The sequence below is a fragment of the Rhodnius prolixus genome, unplaced genomic scaffold, assembly GCF_049639745.1.
Source record: "Rhodnius prolixus isolate KJV_2025 unplaced genomic scaffold, Rpr scaffold_1, whole genome shotgun sequence".
Taxonomy (NCBI): Eukaryota; Metazoa; Arthropoda; class Insecta; order Hemiptera; family Reduviidae; genus Rhodnius; species Rhodnius prolixus.
Genome location: NW_027411581.1, coordinates 28,018,327 through 28,038,827, shown reverse-complemented (window position 1 = coordinate 28,038,827; position 20,501 = coordinate 28,018,327). Strand labels below are relative to the sequence as shown.

Genomic DNA, 20,501 nt, shown 5'->3' with positions numbered 1-20,501 from the left:
AAAGAATCCCCACATGGACTCATTTTTAAAATTTCATTTATTCAAAAAAATTCAGGAGGAAGGTAGCGTTTTCTGCCCAATGATGTTGAAGCCTATAATTCCCCCGGAGGTTTCGATAATAGGCGATCAATGTTGACTTTGTGACCCTGTAGTGAAGAGCAGCTTCTCGAATACCAAGTTCTTTTCTCCCTTACAGTTTTAATAGCATCGACCATGTCCTTTTCATCCTAATTTTTACGTTTGCCTTTCGGCGATGGTCCTAATTTTATTTATGGCTTATCTTTTTAGACCCTTTATAGTAAGTACCCAGTAGAAAAAAAATATTTATCCGTCCTCAGTGCCACTTTTCACACTTGTTTGACAGACGATTAACAAGGTTGTAATATGGGACAACGCTGTCCCATAATACAATCATACACCGCTTACAATATAACCTCATTTTTTCCCCAATATACATTCATATTTGAAATCCATAATACTGGCAATTAAAATACATTTTTTCTGCAACCATGTAGGGAAGTTCTCATTACTCAATTAAAATCAGCTGTGTAATGCCAAACTTCCCACACTAGTGGGGGGAAATTCCCATTAGTGTCACTTTCCGCACAAGTGAGTGGAAAAACTTTATTGTGCTTCCTTGATATAAGAAGTTTTGTTATTAACATAAATATTTTCTGTAAAACTCTAATAAGCTTATTTAAATTTATTTTATTTAAATAATTAAAAAACGAATATTAAAAAATTAAATAAAAATTGAAAGGAATATAGAAATAAAAATAATACTTTAATAAATAATTAGATATTTTTAATTATAACAGTTAAAAAGGTTATAGTTGTAATATATGAAGAGGTGATAGAGCAAGCACAACTGAACTACGACTGACTTTATTTTGTGATAATGGTGATACAATAATATGTAGAGTGGAGAGGGAAACTAACACTACTTTATTATGAAGTACATTACATCTCCGCCCTTTTTAACAATGTTAAAAATTGAAATTATCATTATAAAATTAACTTAAATTTCTTTAATCTTTTAATTAAAATTGTAATAATTTGATTCTTTTATTATTTTTATTTATATTTTTTATTTCTTCTGGGTTTCAAACTTGCTTGGCTTGACGACTGGTCTGCCAGATCTTGTATGTGAGGGAGGATTGAAAATCTCTGGTGATGTGACATTGAAACGAGATTCTGAGTTAGAGTCACCTTCTTCTTCTTCCTTCTTCTTTTCTGGATCTTTCATCTCTACTGGAATTGCAGTTTGAACGTTTTTATAAAACGTTTCTATATCCGTTTCTTCATCATCAGTATCATCTTCTTCGCTTTCTTCATCATCAGTATCATCTTCTTGAGGAGTCCTTAATGGCTTCAGGAATCTTCTATTCCTTGTTAACATTCCACCATCTTCTAGTAAGACTTTGTAACTTCTGGGACTAGGTCCTTCTGCATTTACTTTCCCTTTCAACCAGTTTTTGTCTCTGAACATTCGAATTCGTTCACCTTTCCGAAAAGTTTTAAGTGGCTTGCTACCTCTATCATAATATTCTTTTTGTATTGCTTGATTATTTTTTAACGATTCTATTACTCTTTGTTGCGATATTTTCTTAGGGTTCAGCATCTTTGGAGTGGTGGGTATGTTGTCGCGCAATTTTCGCCCCATCAATAACTCACTTGGTGATCCAATGTTATTATTTGGGGTGTTCCGAAATTGTAGAAGTGCCATACATACATCTTTGTTGTAAAATGTCATCGTATAAGGATGTTATTTTCTCTCCTATATAACGTTCAACGTACACGATTTTTGTGTTAATATACGCAATCAGATCTACATTTAAAGCATTGTTTGACTTATACCTGAAGAAATAGTGGTTGTTATTGACAAAAACTATGAACAATCTGTTGTGCTCTGTTGCGAATCCCATTTGATTGCATATACGGACGTCCTCTTTAATAACAAGTGAAAAGATATTCTTTTTGTCAGACACATTGATTATTCTCAATCCGTTGTCCTTTGATTCTATATGAGCTTGTCCTTCATAGATCACCTCGTACTCTTTTTCTTCACATGATTTGAGTTCAGAAGTTTTTTCCCACGCTATATGTCCTGCAGATTCCGACAAACAGATCAAAGCCCCATATATGCACTTAGCATGCATTGTTGGAATGTTAATCTCATCAAGTGCAAGGTCGACGACACCATCTTGAATGGAGAGTAGGACTTCAACTTGGGCTTGAACTATCACTTTATGGTAAGTTTTATCATTAAACCTGTAAGTTGAACCCTCGCAACTATCGTCATGATTGATTTGACCTGCCAACATCACATGAAACCTATGTCTTCTATTGAGGTTGATCTCTGATGCAATCACACGGCTAAACAATCTAAGAGACCTGTCCTTGACCATCCTAATGCACTCTTCTCTAGTCGGCTCATATAAATAAGTATAAAATCCATCTTCAACAGCTATAATATGAGAGTGCATCCCACACCAGTCCTACCGACTGCGCCATGTAATATATGAAGAGGTGATAGAGCAAGCACAACTGAACTACGACTGACTTTATTTTGTGATAATGGTGATACAATATGTAGAGTGGAGAGGGAAACTAACACTACTTTATTATGAAGTACATTACAATAGTGTTACCTTATAGAAATTTAAAATGGATTCTTGCGATTCCTGTTTAGAAAACACTCCATCAATAAAAGAAACAGCAGAAAATGTAATAAGTAATGTAAATGCGTAAGTAATGTAAATAATTGTAATATAACAATAAATGTTTATAATAAATAAATTACTTTTTGTAGACTGTAAAAATGAAATTCTTAATTTTTTTAGTTAATAAATCTAATGGTTGCAGAAAAAATATAATATTTAACTCGAGTGTAAAGTATTTTCCTCACACTCGGCAATTTGCACTTGCACTCGCCTCGCTTCGCTCGCTCGTGCGTGCAAACCCTGCCTCGTGTGAGGAAAAGTACTACTTCCCACACTTGTTAAATAAATAACTATTTAATGTCTAAAGGAAATTATTCTAACTTTCCTCGGTATTAACCAAAAGCAGAGGAAAATCAACCTTAAGAAAACTTTTTAGCACTGACAAAATTAACACGGTCCTCTCTTGGACAAAGCTGCCACTCGACTGATGCGCTGCCTTCTGCAGCAGACAAAAAGCCTTCCAAGAGTAGTAAGGCACCGCAACTAACAGATAGCACTGCTGGTTCACGAAAACGGGTGTCCCAAATTCCAACCCCGTCCCAAATTACCACCTTCTACTCTATTAATTGCAGTAATATATTATAAATATTATTTACTTGTACAAGAATATTTCTCGGAAGATTGTACTTTTTTAGAAAGTTTTCGTCATTTCAATTTAGGTCATAAAATTCACTACATTTCAAATTTACATTAGTTTTACAAAATAATAAGGCACCGACGTAATATTCTTTCTGTCGACCTTATATTATAATATTATAATAATTATTATATTACAATTTCTTTCTGTTGACCTTATATTATAAAAAAAAAACTTAAATTAAACCAAAAATGGAACTTTATTCTAACAAAGTCCAGATCACAAAAAAGAAAATATCAAATTGTATATCATATTAATATGTTAATAGTTATTTTATTTAAGAACTGATTCAATCCAAGTATACATTTAAAACTAAATAGTAGGTTAGAAGAATTTCTTTCTTAACTTGTTCACACAGAATTCTTCTATAAGTTCATTGAAATCTATTTTTCTGAAGGTCGCATTTTCGACGCACAAAATACTCAATGAAGCGTCTGGGTCATTGTGCTTCTTAATTGATTTTTGATATTTTTAAGTCTTGGAAATGACCTTTCTCCAGTACAATTAGTGACTACTAAACTGAGAAACAGCAATAAGATTGATTCCACATTGGGGAAGGCAACTTGAATATTTTCTTTGAATATTATTTGATTTAAGCAACAATGTGAAATTTTCTGAAGGCTTATGCGTTGAAGTTAAGTTGGCTTTGAATTTAAAGTTTTCCCTTTTGCTCTTGTTAAGTACGTTAACATAGCATTCCTATGATTTTCCGAATTATTATTATTATTGTTTATTAGTCATATCAGTGTTTTAGTGTTCGCTGTTTTTAGAATAATGTAATTTTAATTTTGCTAACAATTTGAATGTAGGCCCCTCCTGAACTTGAGACCCTAGGCTGAAGCCTAGTTAGCCTATAGGAAAATCTTGCCATAATATATCTGGATCATCACTTATAAATCGAACACCTGTTTTCTTTACTATCTTACTAAGTTCACTCCGTGTGATTATTCTGGAATGTATAATACTAGTTTTACAAAACTCTATACTGTTATCTAGTATGTCGTTTATCTTATTTATTAATCATTGCAAGTTTATCAAATAGAAGTTATACTGATCAGCTAGTTGCACAGCTGTGGTCTCATTAGAAAGAATTTGCAAATACAATTTTGCATTGTTATTGTTTGTGCGTATGATGTCTATGTCGGCGTTAAATTTGTTTATAATGTCCTGATTCATAGATATTTGATTTTGCTGCAGGGAATATTCGTTGTTGGCTCTTTGTTTTATTATTTTATCGTATCTTTCTTTATCGTCGGCATCCATATTTTCGGTTATCCATGAAATTGCCGTTCCCAGTCCGTTAATCAGTCCACGTTTTTGTCTTGGTATTTTATTTAAATATATATGAGATAGTTTGTCTTTAGAGTATAGAATAAAAGAATTAATTATGTTGATGTAGTGGGGATTTCTATTCTTTGGGTTAATTAAGTTTCGGTTGTTTTCTATTTGAGTAATTTCTTCAATGTTTATGTTGTGTATGTATTGTTAATTATGTAGGATGCTGTATTCGTAAAGCAATAATTCCCTTGGATTGGGTTAGATCAATGATCTGGTGAGCTGTCAGTGACTAGTAGATTGTTGAAGTGTGGGGTCATGGGTTCCCTGTAATAGAAAGTGGTTTTGTTCCTTTTCTGAGTCTCTTTACCCTGTTTGAATGAATTTTAAATTCTTTGCAAGTTTTGGAGGTTTTGAGTTTTGCCGTCTTGGTTGATGGGTTGTGTTTTACCGGAAAGTATTTGGAAACATGTTTTTTGTGTTTGGTTGATTTTATGTGTAGTGTTTTGGTTCTCGTGTCTTGTTTAATTTCTGAGTTCGTTCGACCTTTTCTTTTATTATTTTGTGGATTAGCTCGAGGTCTTGGTGGTACTGTCTCGTCTTTTTCTCGAGTATATTAACCTGAAAGTTTTGGGATGTTATGTTGTTAGTACCGAAAGTCACCTCCATAGGAGTGAGTTTTAATTTGGAAATTATGCTATTGTTGTAAGCTATGACAGCTACTGGTCATGTTGTTTCCAATTTTATTATTTTAGTTTTCTATTTGAATGGCGTTTAATAATTCAATAAGGGTAGAGTGCACTCTTTCGATTGTACCCTGAGATTGAGAATGACCTGGGTAGTGTAATAAGGTTAATGTCATAGAGGGACAAGAGATTCTTGATTCCTATGTTTTGAAACTCTTTCCCGTTGTCCATTTGAATTGTTGTGGGTAATGGGAGCAATGAGAAATATGTTTGAAGCTTGCCTTGAATTTCAATTGAATTATGGGTTTTAATTGGGTACACAGTCAGTTTTTTACTGAAGAGATCTATTATGGCTAAAACTTTTGAGAGTAAAAAATGAACACGTCTACGGCAATCTTCTCAAAAGGTTTATTAGGGGTTGGTGTAATTTGGTAACTGAGCTTTTATAGGCTTTCTGTCGTATTTTACTTTTAGGCAGGTTTGACATTGATTTATAAAGTCAGATATCTCCTTAAACATGCCGGGCCAGTAATATCGGCGGTGCATATGTTCATAGGATTCGGATATACCGCGATAAGTTTTACCATTGTGATAATTTCCTATAATCTCTAATTGCTCAGGTTTTTCTTCAATGTCTATTAGGAGTTTATAGTATCGTCGCAATTTAATGGAAGAAAAATCTCTGGTTGTAGGTAATTGTTTGTAACGTAAGGAAGATATTGTCGTACTCTTGCTGTAATATTTCCGAGTTTTGACAGTATAGTTGTCTTTGGTTGTAAGTATTGCAAAACAAATTCTTTTAATTGGTCCTCTATATTAATGTTACTTATAGTTAACTTTATTCTATTCTTATTAAATACTTTTATTATTTGTATATTTGGCGATCCTCTTTTTATTAATATTTGATGTCGCTCTATATTTAATATTTTATCTTTGTCCTTGAGAGTTACTTGCTCTGATGAGCTCTCCTGGGAGTGTACAGTAGCGAGGCTGCTGTTATCGTTATCAATTTGGGGAGGATATTCTCTTAAAAATTGATCGAGTTCAATTTTTCGGGATTTACTTCACTAAGGTTTTCGGAATTTCTTTCCTCAGGGAGGTTGTCTATGGTGGATATCTCCTGGGGAATACGCGACAGGGCGTCGGCTACTAAATTTGTTTTCCCTGGGATATATTTCACGTCGAACTCATAATCCAATAAGGTGCATTTCCACCTCAAGAGTTTTGACGTGGGCTCTTTCATATTATGGAGCCACTGAAGAGGTTTATGGTCAGTATATATGGTGAATTTTTTTCCGTATATGTAAGGTCTGAAATGTTTGCATGACCAAACAAATGGCTAACAGCTCTTTCTCGATAGTGCTCAGCCTTATTTAGAGTTCTCGAGGCATAGGCTATTGGTAAATCCTTGCCCTCGAAATTTTATGACAGGACAGCCCCTCCCTACGGCTAAATTAGAGGCGTCTGTGGTTAAATGAAATTCTTTATTGAAATCTGGTAGTTGTAGTATGGGGGAATTCTGTAGGCATTCTTTTAATGTGTTGAATGAGTCTATGTATTCCTGATCATTTGTATCTATTTTACCGTCGTGTCTTAATGCGTTTGTTAGTGGCTTCGCAATTTTTGCGTAGTTCCTAATCATTTTTCTATAATATCCCGTTAGTCCAAGGAATTGTTTTATCTGTTTGGTGGTTTTTGGTAAAGGAAAATTTTGTATGGTACTTATTTTGTCAGGATTGGGCGATACACCTTTATTCGATATTATATGTCCAAGATAGAGCAGTTCAGTAGTATGATTTCGGGGGTTCTGCAGCCTTTTTTTGAGCAGGTCATCGAACTGGACGGCGGTATAGGCCACGCCCACCCTCCACCCATCTGGAGGGGTCTAAGCCACGCCCACCCTCCACCATCTGGAGGGTCTAAGCCACGCCCACCCCACCCATCAGGACGGCGGTATAGGCCACGCCCACCCCCACCCATCAGGACGGCGGTATAGGCCACGCCCACCCCCACCCATCAGGACGGCGGTATAGGCCACGCCCATCAGGGAGGGGTATAAGCCACGCCCACCCCCCACAGGGGGCATATCATCGCACTGGATGGGGCTGTATATGACACCTCCCACACACACACACACACACATAACGAGAGTGCACCCCCGCCATTGGGGTATACCCCCGCCACCGCCCCCGCGGGTATACCCCCGTCCCGCTCGCGCCTTCAAGGGGTGAACCGCTGCCCCATAGGGGAGGACCACCCACAGCCATTGGGGTATACCACCACCACCACCCCTCAACTCCTACGTCACAGGGGTGCACATATCCTACGTCACAGGGTGCTCATATCCTATGACACAGGGTGCTCATATCCTACGTCACAGGTGTCTGATGAATAACGAGACTTACCCCCATCTCCTACATAAACAGGGGTGCTCATATCCTACGTCACAGGTGTCTGATAAATAACGAGACTTACCCATCTCCTACGTCACAGGTGTCTGATAAATAACGAGACTTTCCCATCTCCTACGTCACATGGGTGCTCATAGGGAACCGCTGTGTAGTTGTATTTTAGTGTTAGTGGCTCACTACCTGTTTTATTGCCACTACTGCCATTACAGACTACTTCGTCGGATTTCTCTTTGACGAATTTTATTCTAGTGTCTGTGGTGGCACTGCAGACTGGTTCGTCTCTTTTTAAACACCTTTGACGAATCTGTATGGTTTGCCAATGTTACGGCAAACGTCTGCGTAGGTCTTTTCCGTTAATCTAGTTTTCCCAGTTGCAGCTGGTGTTAGATTAATGCGGCCGTCCATGAGTTTGAAGGGCTTTCCCAACTGGTCTCCAATGGTTCCTGAGACTTGGCCTTCCTTAGTCTTGAAAACAACTCTAGTGGACTTATTTATGCTCTTTCCGAAACAAGGGAGCACATTCTTAACCGCACGGAAAACGCGTGTCAGTACCGGTGGTTGCTGCGGTTGTGGTTGGTATTGTCCGCACCAAAGCAGCTGTCCGTCTGTGTAAAGGCGGATGTTAACATTACGCATTCTACAGTTCTGGGGCGTAATGGCCTGGAAATACGCTCGTGCGCGAGTGTAATTTTCAATTGTCACGTCCGGTAGTGCTGAACCAACTTTTGGTCGAAGCGACAAGGTCCAGCTGAAAACGGGCTTACCTTTCGTATTTACGGTTTCAAGGCCCGTAGCTACATATCTCATGTTATTGTAGCTTGTTAGCTTAGCGGCTTCTTCGAAGTTTCCGAGCTGAGCTTCAGGTAGATCAGGTAATCGTATTTCGGATAACGGCTGTCCAGTTATATTCCTGAAATTACGTCCTGAAAAAGTTGATACTACATTCTGTGGTAGCATCTCAACGTTCCTCTGACTTGCGGAACGGGTCATTGTACGTTAAATATGTATTCGTACTATTGTAACGTGAATCCACATAAAACGTCAAGTGATCAGCTGTGGTGATTTGGATGTATTTGTATCCGATTTTCAAAATGTTTTGATTAAAATTTGTGATGGCTCTTTTTCAAAATATGGAGGTAAGAAAGCTGTTGATAGAAGATCCATTCCATGGTGGAATAGTGAGTTAACGAAATTGAGAAAAGAAACAAATGCTAAGAGAAGGAGATATCAGCGAACATATACAAATCAACAGTTAAGAGAGGAAAGGAAATTAGAGTATTACAAATGTAAGAAGTTTTATACTGATTTATTAGTTAAATCGAAAGTAGAGTCCTGGAGAGAGTACTGCAATCTTACCAACAAGACACAACCTTGGAATTACGTATACAGGGCGGCAGCAGGGAAGTTAAAGAGAGCTGAAATATTGACAACTCTTGAGAGAGAGGACGGTACATTTACTAAAGGGTTACATGAGACGCTTTGTTTGATGATGGATAAATTTGTGGTTCAGGATGATGTTCAAAATGATGATCCTATTCATACTCAGAAAAGGATACACGCTGATAAACTGTTAAATACACCTAATGATATACCATTCTCTACCGATGAGATTCTTAGTGTTGCTGGAAAAATGAATGCTAAAAAAGCTCCTGGATTAGATGGCATTAATTCCAAAATATTCTATAATCTTGTGCAAATTTTTCCATTGTTTTGCACTGCATTGTATAATGAATGCCTGCGTAGAGGTATTTTTCCTTCTGTTTGGAAGATTTCTAAAATTATTCCTATAGTTAAGCCAGGTAAAGAGTCTTCGATGGATTTGTCTAAATTTAGACCAATAAGTCTTCTGCCAACAGGGGGGAAGATTTTGGAAAAATTATTGATAAATAGAGTGATGCACTTTGTCAACTATAAAGAGCTTATAAGCTCTGATCAATTTGGATTTGTTCCGCAGAGAGGTGCCACTGATGCTATAATGGCAGTTAAGGATTTTGTATTGAAAAGTCTAAATAAGAAGGAAGAAGTGCTACTAATTTCGTTAGATGTCCAAGGGGCATTTGACGCTGCATGGTGGCCAGCTATATTGAGTCAAATGAGAGGTTTTAATTGTCCAGCTAATCTTTATAAGTTAACGAGAAGCTATTTTACAGAAAGATTTGGGATTCTGGCGTATAATAACATATTTGTAACAAGGAAATATTCGAAGGGATGTCCTCAAGGGTCCTGTTGTGGTCCCGGATTTTGGATATTACTCTACGACTCTTTGTTGAGACTGCATACCGACTCCAACATCAGGTTAATAGCTTTTGCGGATGACTTAATGATATTGATAAGAGCCAAGACAGCAATTGAACTGGAAATGGAGGCCAATTTGATCTTACATGAGGTCCAGAATTGGGCTGGTGTAAACAAAATGAGCTTCAATCCTTTTAAATCTAAAGTTCTTTTGGTAAGTAGAAAGAAGATAAAGCACCGTATGTCAGTTTTCTTAAATAATGAAAGGTTGGAACAGGTTTCGGAATTGAAATACCTTGGTGTTATTTTTGATGGGAAATTTACATGGAACTGCCATATAGAAAATATAAAAACAAGATGCACTCAACTGATACATCGTCTTTCTAGGACTGCAAAGGTGTATTGGGGTATAGGATGTGACGCTCTGCAGATAATTTATTCAGGTGCCATACTTCCTCTTTTACTGTACGCTGTTCCTGCTTGGATTGAGGCTCTGGAAGTTGGCTATAACAGGAAGAAGTTGTGTTCGGTTCAACGATTAATTGCTATTCGTATAATTAAAGGTTATAGAACTATTTCCTATGAAGCGGCTTGTGTTATAGCTAATATAGCTCCTGTTTACCTCAAAGCAAAAGAGAGGGTTGCTTTATATGAAAGAAACATCGCTTGTTTTAACATGGAGGAAACACATTTTGAGAATGTGGAGTTAGAGCGTCCTGTGCCTATCAGGGATTGGCTTCATCCAGGTCTGGTCTCTTTAGGAACATCTCGGGAGGTGTGCCCAACATACAACGTCTACACTGATGGGAGCAAGATTGAGGGAGGTGTAGGTTGTGCTTTCGTAGTTTACAACGGGCAGGGTGACATTGTACATCAGGAGAAATTTAGGCTGGCCGAATTTTGCTCTAATAATCAGGCTGAGTTGCTTGCGATTCAAAGGGCTTTGATCTGGTTGGAACAAAGATATGAACAACTTGAGCGACGTTCTTCTGTGCTGAATTCGGACAGTCGGGTCTCTCTGCTAAGTATTAATAATGCTAATAGGAGGGAGCCATTGTTGGAGCGTATCAGGGGATCTGTTCATGCTTTATCTGCTGATGGATGGAATATAGGCTTTCTTTGGGTCAAGGCACATTGTGGAGTTGAAGGGAATGAGCGTGCAGATATGTTGGCGAAGGAAGCTGCATTAAGCACACTTCCTGTATCTTACGCCAGAGCTCCTGTATCTTATCTCAGGGAAATTTGCAGGCAAGCAGTGTATGCTGGATGGGAGAAAAGATGGTACGATACAGCGAACGGAAGCGCTACAAAGCAATATTTCCCTCATATTGTTGATCGGCAACGTGCAGTTTATTTGCCATTGGGATACATGCTCACTCAAGTTCTGAGCGAGCATGGAAAACATCGAGCTTATCTATATAGATTTGGTTTGGCTGATAGTGGGCTTTGTTCTTGTGCGGAAGAGGTTGAGCAGACATGGGACCATTTGATATACCACTGCCAAGAACATGAAAGAGAAAGAAGTCGGTTGATTCGATATGTGCTTTCAACAGGATCAAGATGGCCACTACAAAAGCAGAAACTGATATCAAAACAATATGTATGCCAGTTTGTCCAATTCATTAATAAAATCAAATTAAACAACTTAGATTAATGTATATAGACAGTTGTGATAAAATGAAGTAATTTTTCAATATTTATTTATTTTCTTTTCTGGTATCTGCTAGTACTATATGTTAGTTATGCAAATGTAAATTTCTGTTTATGTGATCTGTAATACTAAGTGATAGTAATATATACATGAAATATTTTAATGGAGCATGTAGAATAAAGTTAAATATAAAAAAAAAAAAAAAAAAGGTGCTCATATCCTACGTCACACAGGTGTCTGATAAATAACGAGACTCGTAGGGGTGTATTAATACATAAAAGTCATTTATGGGGGGTTAAATAAAAAAAAAAGTTGTGATTATAAATTGATGTTTATTAATAGTTACAATATATGACTTAGGTATTACTAAAATTATTTACAGTTTTTGATAAATACACTTTAATGTAATTACATTTGTAGATTTCATCTAGTTTGGTGATTATATAATAACATAAACAAGAGATATTATAACATTTGCAAGTATCAGGGTCTTCTTCACATTTCGGATTTGACCAACAACAATTCTTATAGTGATAGTCTTTATAATCACATTTTGTCACATATGTTTGAGATAATGTTTCCAATTCTAATAGTTTCATGTATAAAAGCATGAATTGAAGCGAGTTTTCATTTCTGTTTGTAAAAGTAAGTTTGGAGAAATCTTGTTGAAATTGTTGAAAGAAAGGGTGTGATTTAACAAGAGACCATTCCTCCATTATTATTATTAACACAATGAACGCCCGGAGACAACTGAGCCTGGGGAACGAAGGTGTTGTACACTAAAGAGTGGGGATGTAATACAGTTAAAGCACCAATATTGTTGATCATAAATTAAATCAGTTAGAATAGAACTATTGATTGTGCACAAGCTGGTAGAATAACAATACCAAACTATCCCGCTAGGCAGAGGTTTGAGCAAGTTGTGACATATAGCACAAAAGTTTTGCTGATCATTGTTGAATAATAATATCTTATCACCAGATTTGGTAAGAATGTTTGGTTTCATTTCATAATAATATAATTTAACAGTTATTTTAATTGTTTGAAAATGTTGTAACATCAAAGAGGTGTTATCTGGATAACAATATGATAAAGCAATATAATCGGACAAAGCCAATGGCCTGCCAGCATAGAATTTAATAGCTTCAAAGCAATATAAAATTGAATAACATTTATTATAAGTATCAATACAAAAATAGGAATATACATTGAATAATTGGCATTTGAGTGTTCTAGGTATTTCCAATGTGAAAATATTGCTTCTTTTTTTAACATTCCTGCATATAACAGTTCCTTTTTGAAAAACTCCGTCTTGTCCAATTGGATTTTTAAATTATTGTCTTTTAGTTTTTGGAATACCTTTTGCAGGTGTTTCAGGTGTTCCGTTAAGTTGTCGGAGAACACTATGATATCGTCCATGTATACCTGGACGTTGGAGGTGTCGGCAAAAATGAGATTCATAGCTCTCTGAAATGTGGGAGGTGCATTCTTCAACCCAAATGGGCATTCTTAAGAATTCATAATGCCCGGAATCCGTACTATATGCGGTTTTGGGAATTGATTCGGGGTCCATTTCTATCTGGTGGAAACCAGATGCCAAATCTTTCGCGGAGAAGTAGGTAGCTCTTCCTATTTTTCCGAATAGATCCTCTATGTTGGGGAGAGGATACTTGTCTTCTATGGTTTTTTCATTTAGTTTACCATAATCAATCACCATTCTTATCTTTCTTTTTCCCGAAGCGTCGGGTTTTTTGGGGATTACCCAAATGGGCGAATTGTATGGGGAGTTACTGTTTTGAATTATTTTATTTTCGAGCAACTTTTCAATTTCCTTGTTTATGTCTGCCTTAAAGGCTACGGGGTGTCGATAATTTCTCGTGTAAACTGGGGTATCGTCTTTGGGAAAAGTCTTGACTACAGTCAGGAGTATGTATTCAGTTCCGTCTTCTTCTCCGGGGGTTTTGACGGTAAAGTTTTCTTTGTGTCTTTGGGGGGGATGACGTTTGGATTTATATAGTTTTCTTGTGAGCCTGTTTCTATGAGGTTTTTGAGTGCATTTTCATCTAGAAATTAGGGAAAGGACTTGGAGATGGATTTTAGTTCAAAGGTTAAGGGTCTGGTGGGCGGTGGTGTGCGCCTAAGTCTAAAAAATGTTCCGTTAATTGAGATACTGATTTGTTTAGTGTTTCTACTTGTGTTTTTAATATTTTAATTTCATTTTTTGGATCTATTTCAGTAATGGTCAGTTCGTGTCTCGGTCTAACTGTTTTCATTGACACGGTATTCTACGAATGAGGGTTAAAAGGCTTGCTAGGAAAGTAGGAAGGATTAGGTCGGTTAAACTGAATTTGAGGATATGTAGGTTGATTATAGTTAGGATGTGTAAGTTGAGGTATTTGAGGTGAATGTTGGTTCAAATGTGGAGGGTAATAGTGATTGTAGCGATGAGGAAATGGTTGGCTTGTGTAATAGTTTTTTGAATAAGTGTGTGGTTGACGTCATAATTTCTTTTGTCTGTGATAATTATTTGTGTCTGTATTGTGTTCTGGAGTAATTTTAATTGACTTAAAATAATTCCACAGTCATTGATTAATTTTAGTCGTGAATCGTCCAATGCTTGGCATTGTAATGATTGTAAATGGGCACCTAATGAGGGATGAATTCCGTATAGGAATATTCTAACTAGATGTGCATCTAATTGTCTGGTCAGTTCGGTCAGTACTATCCCTGAGATTCCGTCTAGTCTGTATCTTGTTAGGATTACATTTCTTTTCTCATCTAACCTATTAAGAAACTAGAGGATGTTCCCTAGGCTTAGATCTCATGCTATTAATTTCCGAAAATAGGTCGGGTACCGTTCTGTTATCTGCGAAATTCTTTCTTAATGCAGCTATGACTTCATTAAATGTCTGGCAATTATTGTTATAGAGTACTAGTTTGGCTGGCCCTTTAATTTTGTTTAACGCGGTTTTTAAAAGTAACCAGTGGTTATGCTCGTTTTCTTTTATATTGGGTTTACAGTAAGTGTTTAGTAGTTCTTCACAAGTGTTTATAAAGTGGTACAATTCATAGCTATTCCCGTCGTACTCTGGTACGCATCTAAGTACATCGTAAGTTAGTGGTAAAAAAGTCATGTTGATAGTAATGTCAAGTGAGTTACCTGGAGATGTGGCTGTAGTAAGACTTGTTGTTGGTTGTTCTGTAGTTGCTGTAGCTGTAGCTCTCCACCGTACCGTAGACTTCGCTCTTCTTGAAGTCCGATCTCTGGAAGGCTTGATGTGTAGTTCGTCTTCTTGATGTGTATTCGTTGATAAGTCGGTCCAGTAGGTGTATGGGTTGCTCTGCTGTTGTCTTGATTTCTCCAGCTTCCTTTCCGTGGGACGATTGGTCACACGTTGTCTTCTTTTTGATGGTTAGCGGGGCTTATTGGCCTCACTGTTCGACAGCAATCTGTAGTAGGTACTGCGGTCCACTTCAGTTGGATAATTGGTCGTAACTTGAATGGGTTGCGGTAGATACTACGGTCGACTTAAGTTTGGATAAATGGTCTAAACGTTAAGAAGTATTGCTGTTCCTGCAATCGGGCGCCAGTTATGAATATGAAGACCGAAAGTCAGTTTTTAAAAAACAAACTTTATCTTGAAAAGAACACTGAAGAATAAGTACAACAATTTAGAGTAATTAACTGTACAATGTGTCACGTATAAAGAATAGTCTGGGTGAGTCTCGTTTCTTGATACTAGGGGTATATATATTATTTGCTAGGATCTTATCTATGCAGATCTTATCTTATCTGCGTGTGAACAGCGTTCGTAACTTTCGACACTTTTTCTCAACTGTTCTATCGCTTTTATTCGTCCCTCCTCAACTGCAACCATTTTTTTTTTTTCTCACATTGTAGCTCTCCTTTGTATCTCGTTTCTCACATTGTAGCTCTCCTTTGTATCTCGTTTCTTACATTGTAGCTCTCCTTTGTATCTCGTTTCTCACATTGTAGCTCTCCTTTGTATCTCGATTTTTTAAAAATGAATATCCCGAATCTGACATTTCTGCTGAACTCGGTCTAGCGTTTAAAGATTCATTTTCTGAGGTGAAATTAGAATTACTATTAACATCAATATTTGATGTTTGATGCTATTAGCATCAATCGGATTAGGCCATAGCGAAAATCTTGCACTCGACAGTGGAGATGGAGTGTAGTTTGTTGTAAGGCTACTTGTTCTTAGTGTACACAGCTGTGGAGAATGTGTGGATCGGCAAAAATTTGTAGTACGCTGCTTGCTTGCTCCTGGCACAATTGTAGATAGCTGAACTGAGACTGGAACTAACGAGCATATTGTTAATGTGTTAACGAGAGTTGTTTAATCACAATTACTATTGTAATTAATTTCACGAAATCTCGAATTTTACTTGTCAAACAATTTAAAAGAAAAATATATTACACATTTCAGGCTACATCTTAATGTATTTGAGGTTAATTGTACGTACCACAATTAAATCGATTGTGAACCTCCAAAGATTCTATAATATTACACCGCATGCCATTATAAACATACTCACGTTCGACGCATTCAGTCATTATTAGTATAAAATTTTCAAAATATTATTTTTATAAATACACGAAGTTGTGTAGTTGTCTTCTATACGTATTTTTCTAGAAGTAGCGATCACCGCTCCGTCGAAGTAGCGACAAAAATTTCCGCTCCATAAGATGGCGTCCGCTGCCACAACATGTTGCGGGAGCGATACTGTAAGTGCGCCATTGAGCGGATAGTTCCGTAGCGCTCTTTTTTGCTGAAGGCGCCCAAAAAAGCGTGCGGAATGATCACAAACTCCTGTAAGACAATGTTTTTTATCACTATAAAGTAATAAATATTGTTTAATTTTACATTTAACTTAAAAAATATTAAACGTTTGCCTTTACCTTGTAATATAATCGAATGAAATTGTTTTCTGTTAAAAAAATCAATTGCATTTCTAATTGGGATATGGCATCCAACAAAATGGCCCCAATAACGTTACTCATGCCATAAGAACGTTCTTCAAATATCTAAAATATTAAATGATAAAATTCCTAATTAACAATACGTTTGCATGGTCATGAAAATGAAATATAGGGGAGACTGTTGTACCTTGGAACCATTTAACTATGCCTCTACGAAGAGTGTTGTTTAAGCTACAATTTCCAATAATAAATGTTTAAAAAATATAAATATTAACTGTAAAAATGATGGATCTGTCAAATGACGTTTTCTGTTCCATGGTACAACATGGTCATGTACCATGGAACACAAGTTCATGTACCACGCTTCATGAATCCACGTATCCATTCTTTACCAGCAATTTTGTCTTCGCCCCATGTTGTTGGAATTGTCGCTACAGCATATTTGTAAGCTAACTCCCTCACACCTTTCTTTAAGAGCCCATACTGCATTTTGGCTATTGTCTTTATATAGTCAACCAGACTAAACTCTTTCGTGTCATCGAAAACACGTTTTACAGTATAATTCATTAAATATATCAGTTAAATTTGGCCCACCGTCGATGTATGCCTTATTAGTTTTCTTGCGAAGATAATGACTCTCAATGCGAGCAATCAATCGATTGTGCTCACGAACCCCTTCTTTAACCCATTTTTGCCTGAATTATTTTTTTTCTAATAATTTTTTAAATTTCATGTTTCTGTTGTTTTATTGACCCAAAATAAGTGTTCTATACTTTTTTTAATTAAAAATTGTCCATAGTTATCGTAAAAACAGGTGTTCCTTTTTGTCCATAGTTATCGTAAAAACAGGTATAAAGGGGTTTGGTTAGGTTACTAAACTTTCAATAGTAGAAAAAGGATTTTTTTATGAAAACGCAAATTTACAACAATTAATTGTATTTGAAATAATATTATTTACAAAGAGTGGTGTGATAACTTTTAAAACAATTTAAATGCAATCTAACCTTACATTTCTCACATAATTTAGTGGTATTTTTCTTACAAATAGCACATCTGCCTTGTTTTGCTGCTGCAGTCAACCAATGATCTTTCTCATCAAATCTCACTCCTTCAGGTGTACGACTTAATATCTCTTTCGATGTTTTTGGCCTTCCGCCACCAGCCGGTAAATTAGCATATTTCCTTAGATAAGTTTGAACTATTTTTCTTTTGAAATGTAAATAATCAAGTGAATTTGGATTATTTCTTCTATGGTATTGCCAAGCATTTTGAGTGGATGCATCAATGAAGAAAATAAACAATGGCCACCACCATTTCTTTGAACGAATAGATATTCGGCAATCACTTATATTTTCATCCATTCTATCTACTCCGCCCATGAATTTCTTGTACTGAGCAATGCAGTGTGGTTGTTGAATTGTCACTTTTCTCTTTTCACTTGCAGCCCATCTACTTGCTGATCCTACAGGTTCCATTCCATCACAATTGCTTATCAAATGCACGATTCTGTTATCGTTCCATGCTACAATCATGCAGTTCGAAGAGGCATCTGTTCGAAAATCAAATACACCTCTTTCAAGTTTAGAAATTTCTTTATCGTCCATTAGAGGACATTTTTGCAGTCTATTTTTCATGATCGTGCCTGTATAACCAATTCCATGTTCTGCCAAACGATTTGCTAAAGAAATTGAACTAAAAAACCTGTCCGAATAAATTTTAAAAGGATAATTTTTAGGTAGGCAGTCAACTAATTTCATAACAATATGTTCTCCTAAGCCTACTTCCTTAGGACGATCGTGATCTTTTCCAGTGTAAGGTAGCATCTTTATCAAGTACCCCAGAGGTTCGCACAGGCACCACATTTTATAGCCGTATCTTATTGGTTTTCCACGAATAAACTGTTTCGCGCCATGCCGACCATAATATGGGATCATGCTCTCATCTACACATAATTCTTTGCACATTTGTGCATATTTTTTGAACCTCTCATTCAGTAAATTTAACAAAGGTGTCAGTTTGGCAAATCTATCGTTAACAATAAGGTTATCATTATCAGCACAGTGACAATACTTTTTCAGAAGTTCGAATCTATTTCTTCTCATGGCCTTACTAACAGTTTCGTTGTATGTCTCAGTATCAACTTCCCACAACATCCTTCATCTAGTTACTTGGAGATAACTAGATAAAATTAAAATAGCCACGAAGCATTTAATTTCTTCACGGGAAGTTTGATATAGGTGATCACCTTTTTGGCAAGCGTAACGCACAAACATATTTTTCAAAAATTCCCAAACTTCTTCGTCGAAAAACATTTCAAAACATTTAATAGGATCATCATTTAAAGAACGAGGGAAATGTCCCCAGTTTGCTTCAGAAATGAAACTGTATGGCTGAGTTAATCTCTTTGAAGGGATTTTAGCTGCCATTATATCAGACTTCACCCAATTCCTGACTTCGGTTTTCTTTTTAGAAGTAAATTCTTCTTCATTTTCCTTCTCAGGTAGGCTTTCTTCAATACGAACAATTTCAACTTCAGCTTCACTTCTAAGTTGTCGGCCAGACAAATTGTTTGTTGTTCCCCCAACATCTTCATCCCCACTATCCTTATCACTTTCCATTCCATCGTCAGGTGACAGTAAATAAATTTCTGCTGAAGCGAAATTTTTGTCTTCTTCAAGAAGAGAAATTAATTTCTCCGCGGTTCCAAACCTATAATAAATAAAAAATGGAAAAATCAACCTTAGAATGAAAATTAAATTGACAGAAACAAAAGTGACATTAGAGCCTAGTGTTCCAGAATTGGAACATTTGTATTTATGTAGCCATAAAAAATTGAAAATAAGTTTAAATTGATTCAAACACTTTCTATTCAAATTATTAAACTATAATTGAATAAAAAGAAATAAAATAATAAAAGAAATAAAATGTTAAATAGTTAAATTGTCTTACCTTCTTTCAGACATAACGGGCAACAAAAATGAGGTTTAATAATCCGCACTTATCTCGCTAAAAACCAAAAGTACAATGATCTCTTCTGCACACTACACTGTCCCCAATCCTAAAGGTTTCCAAAAACAAACCAGAACATGATCGCACGCTCAGAGCATGCTCAGACCTGCTAGTTTTACAGAAAAAATTCACGTTCCAAAAATGGAACACTGGGAAAAAATGAGTTAATCGATGAATCCACTTTTCTGTGATATTTGTGTTTACCTCTTAAGTCTATTTCCAGGAACCCTTTTTCAGCTTTGTCGACAGATATATCTATGAATGAGGTAATAAAATTTTTAAAAAAAGGAATTATAAAATCTTTATTATGAAGGAAATGATACACTGATAAAGCTTACAACACTTCGAACTTACAACAAACTGGGCAAGAACAAACAGTATCTAATGTCTAATGTGTCACGTCTAATGAATATAATGGGTGTGTCCTCCTGGTGATTTTCCGGGGTATATACGAGTATATCATCTGCCCGGAGTTATCTCTGCAAGTGCTTATCTCTACAGAAGGGTGGTTGTTTATAACTGACGACTGCCCTTGTAATTCGGTTGTTAATATCTAGTGTAGCCATGAACAAAAATTTGCGTACGCGAACTTTTGCTCATTATTGTTGATATTAAAATAGAATGCATGATTATTTTGTCAATTTTTTCTTTAATGACTCTGTGAATTGTTTCTAGATCTTTGTGATATTGTTTTATTTTCTCATCAAGTAGGGTATTTTGTAACTATATCTTGGGGATTAAGGTTATTAGTTCCAAAGGATATCTCCATAGGAGTTAGTTTTAGGTTAGATATTAGACTATTATTATATGCGATTACCGCTAATGTCATATTTTTGTCGACTTTGTTAGTTTTATTTAGTATTTGTATTGAATTTAATAGCTCTATGAGAGTGGAATGGACTCTCTCAATCATTTCTTGTGATTGTGAA

The 20,501-nt window shown here is 36.2% G+C and overlaps 2 protein-coding genes across 2 annotated transcripts in view; one reads left to right on the top strand and one right to left on the bottom strand.

Moving 5' to 3' along the window:
* Positions 1 to 20,501, top strand: part of LOC141448031 (uncharacterized) — a 183,730-nt gene that overhangs the window by 26,984 nt on the left and 136,245 nt on the right. The window lies entirely within an intron of this gene.
* LOC141448008 (uncharacterized) lies at positions 1,258 to 2,894 on the bottom strand. The gene has a single exon (XM_074116009.1). The coding sequence runs from the start codon at positions 2,484 to 2,486 to the stop codon at positions 1,692 to 1,694; it is 795 nt and encodes a 264-aa protein (XP_073972110.1). The 5' UTR covers positions 2,487 to 2,894; the 3' UTR covers positions 1,258 to 1,691.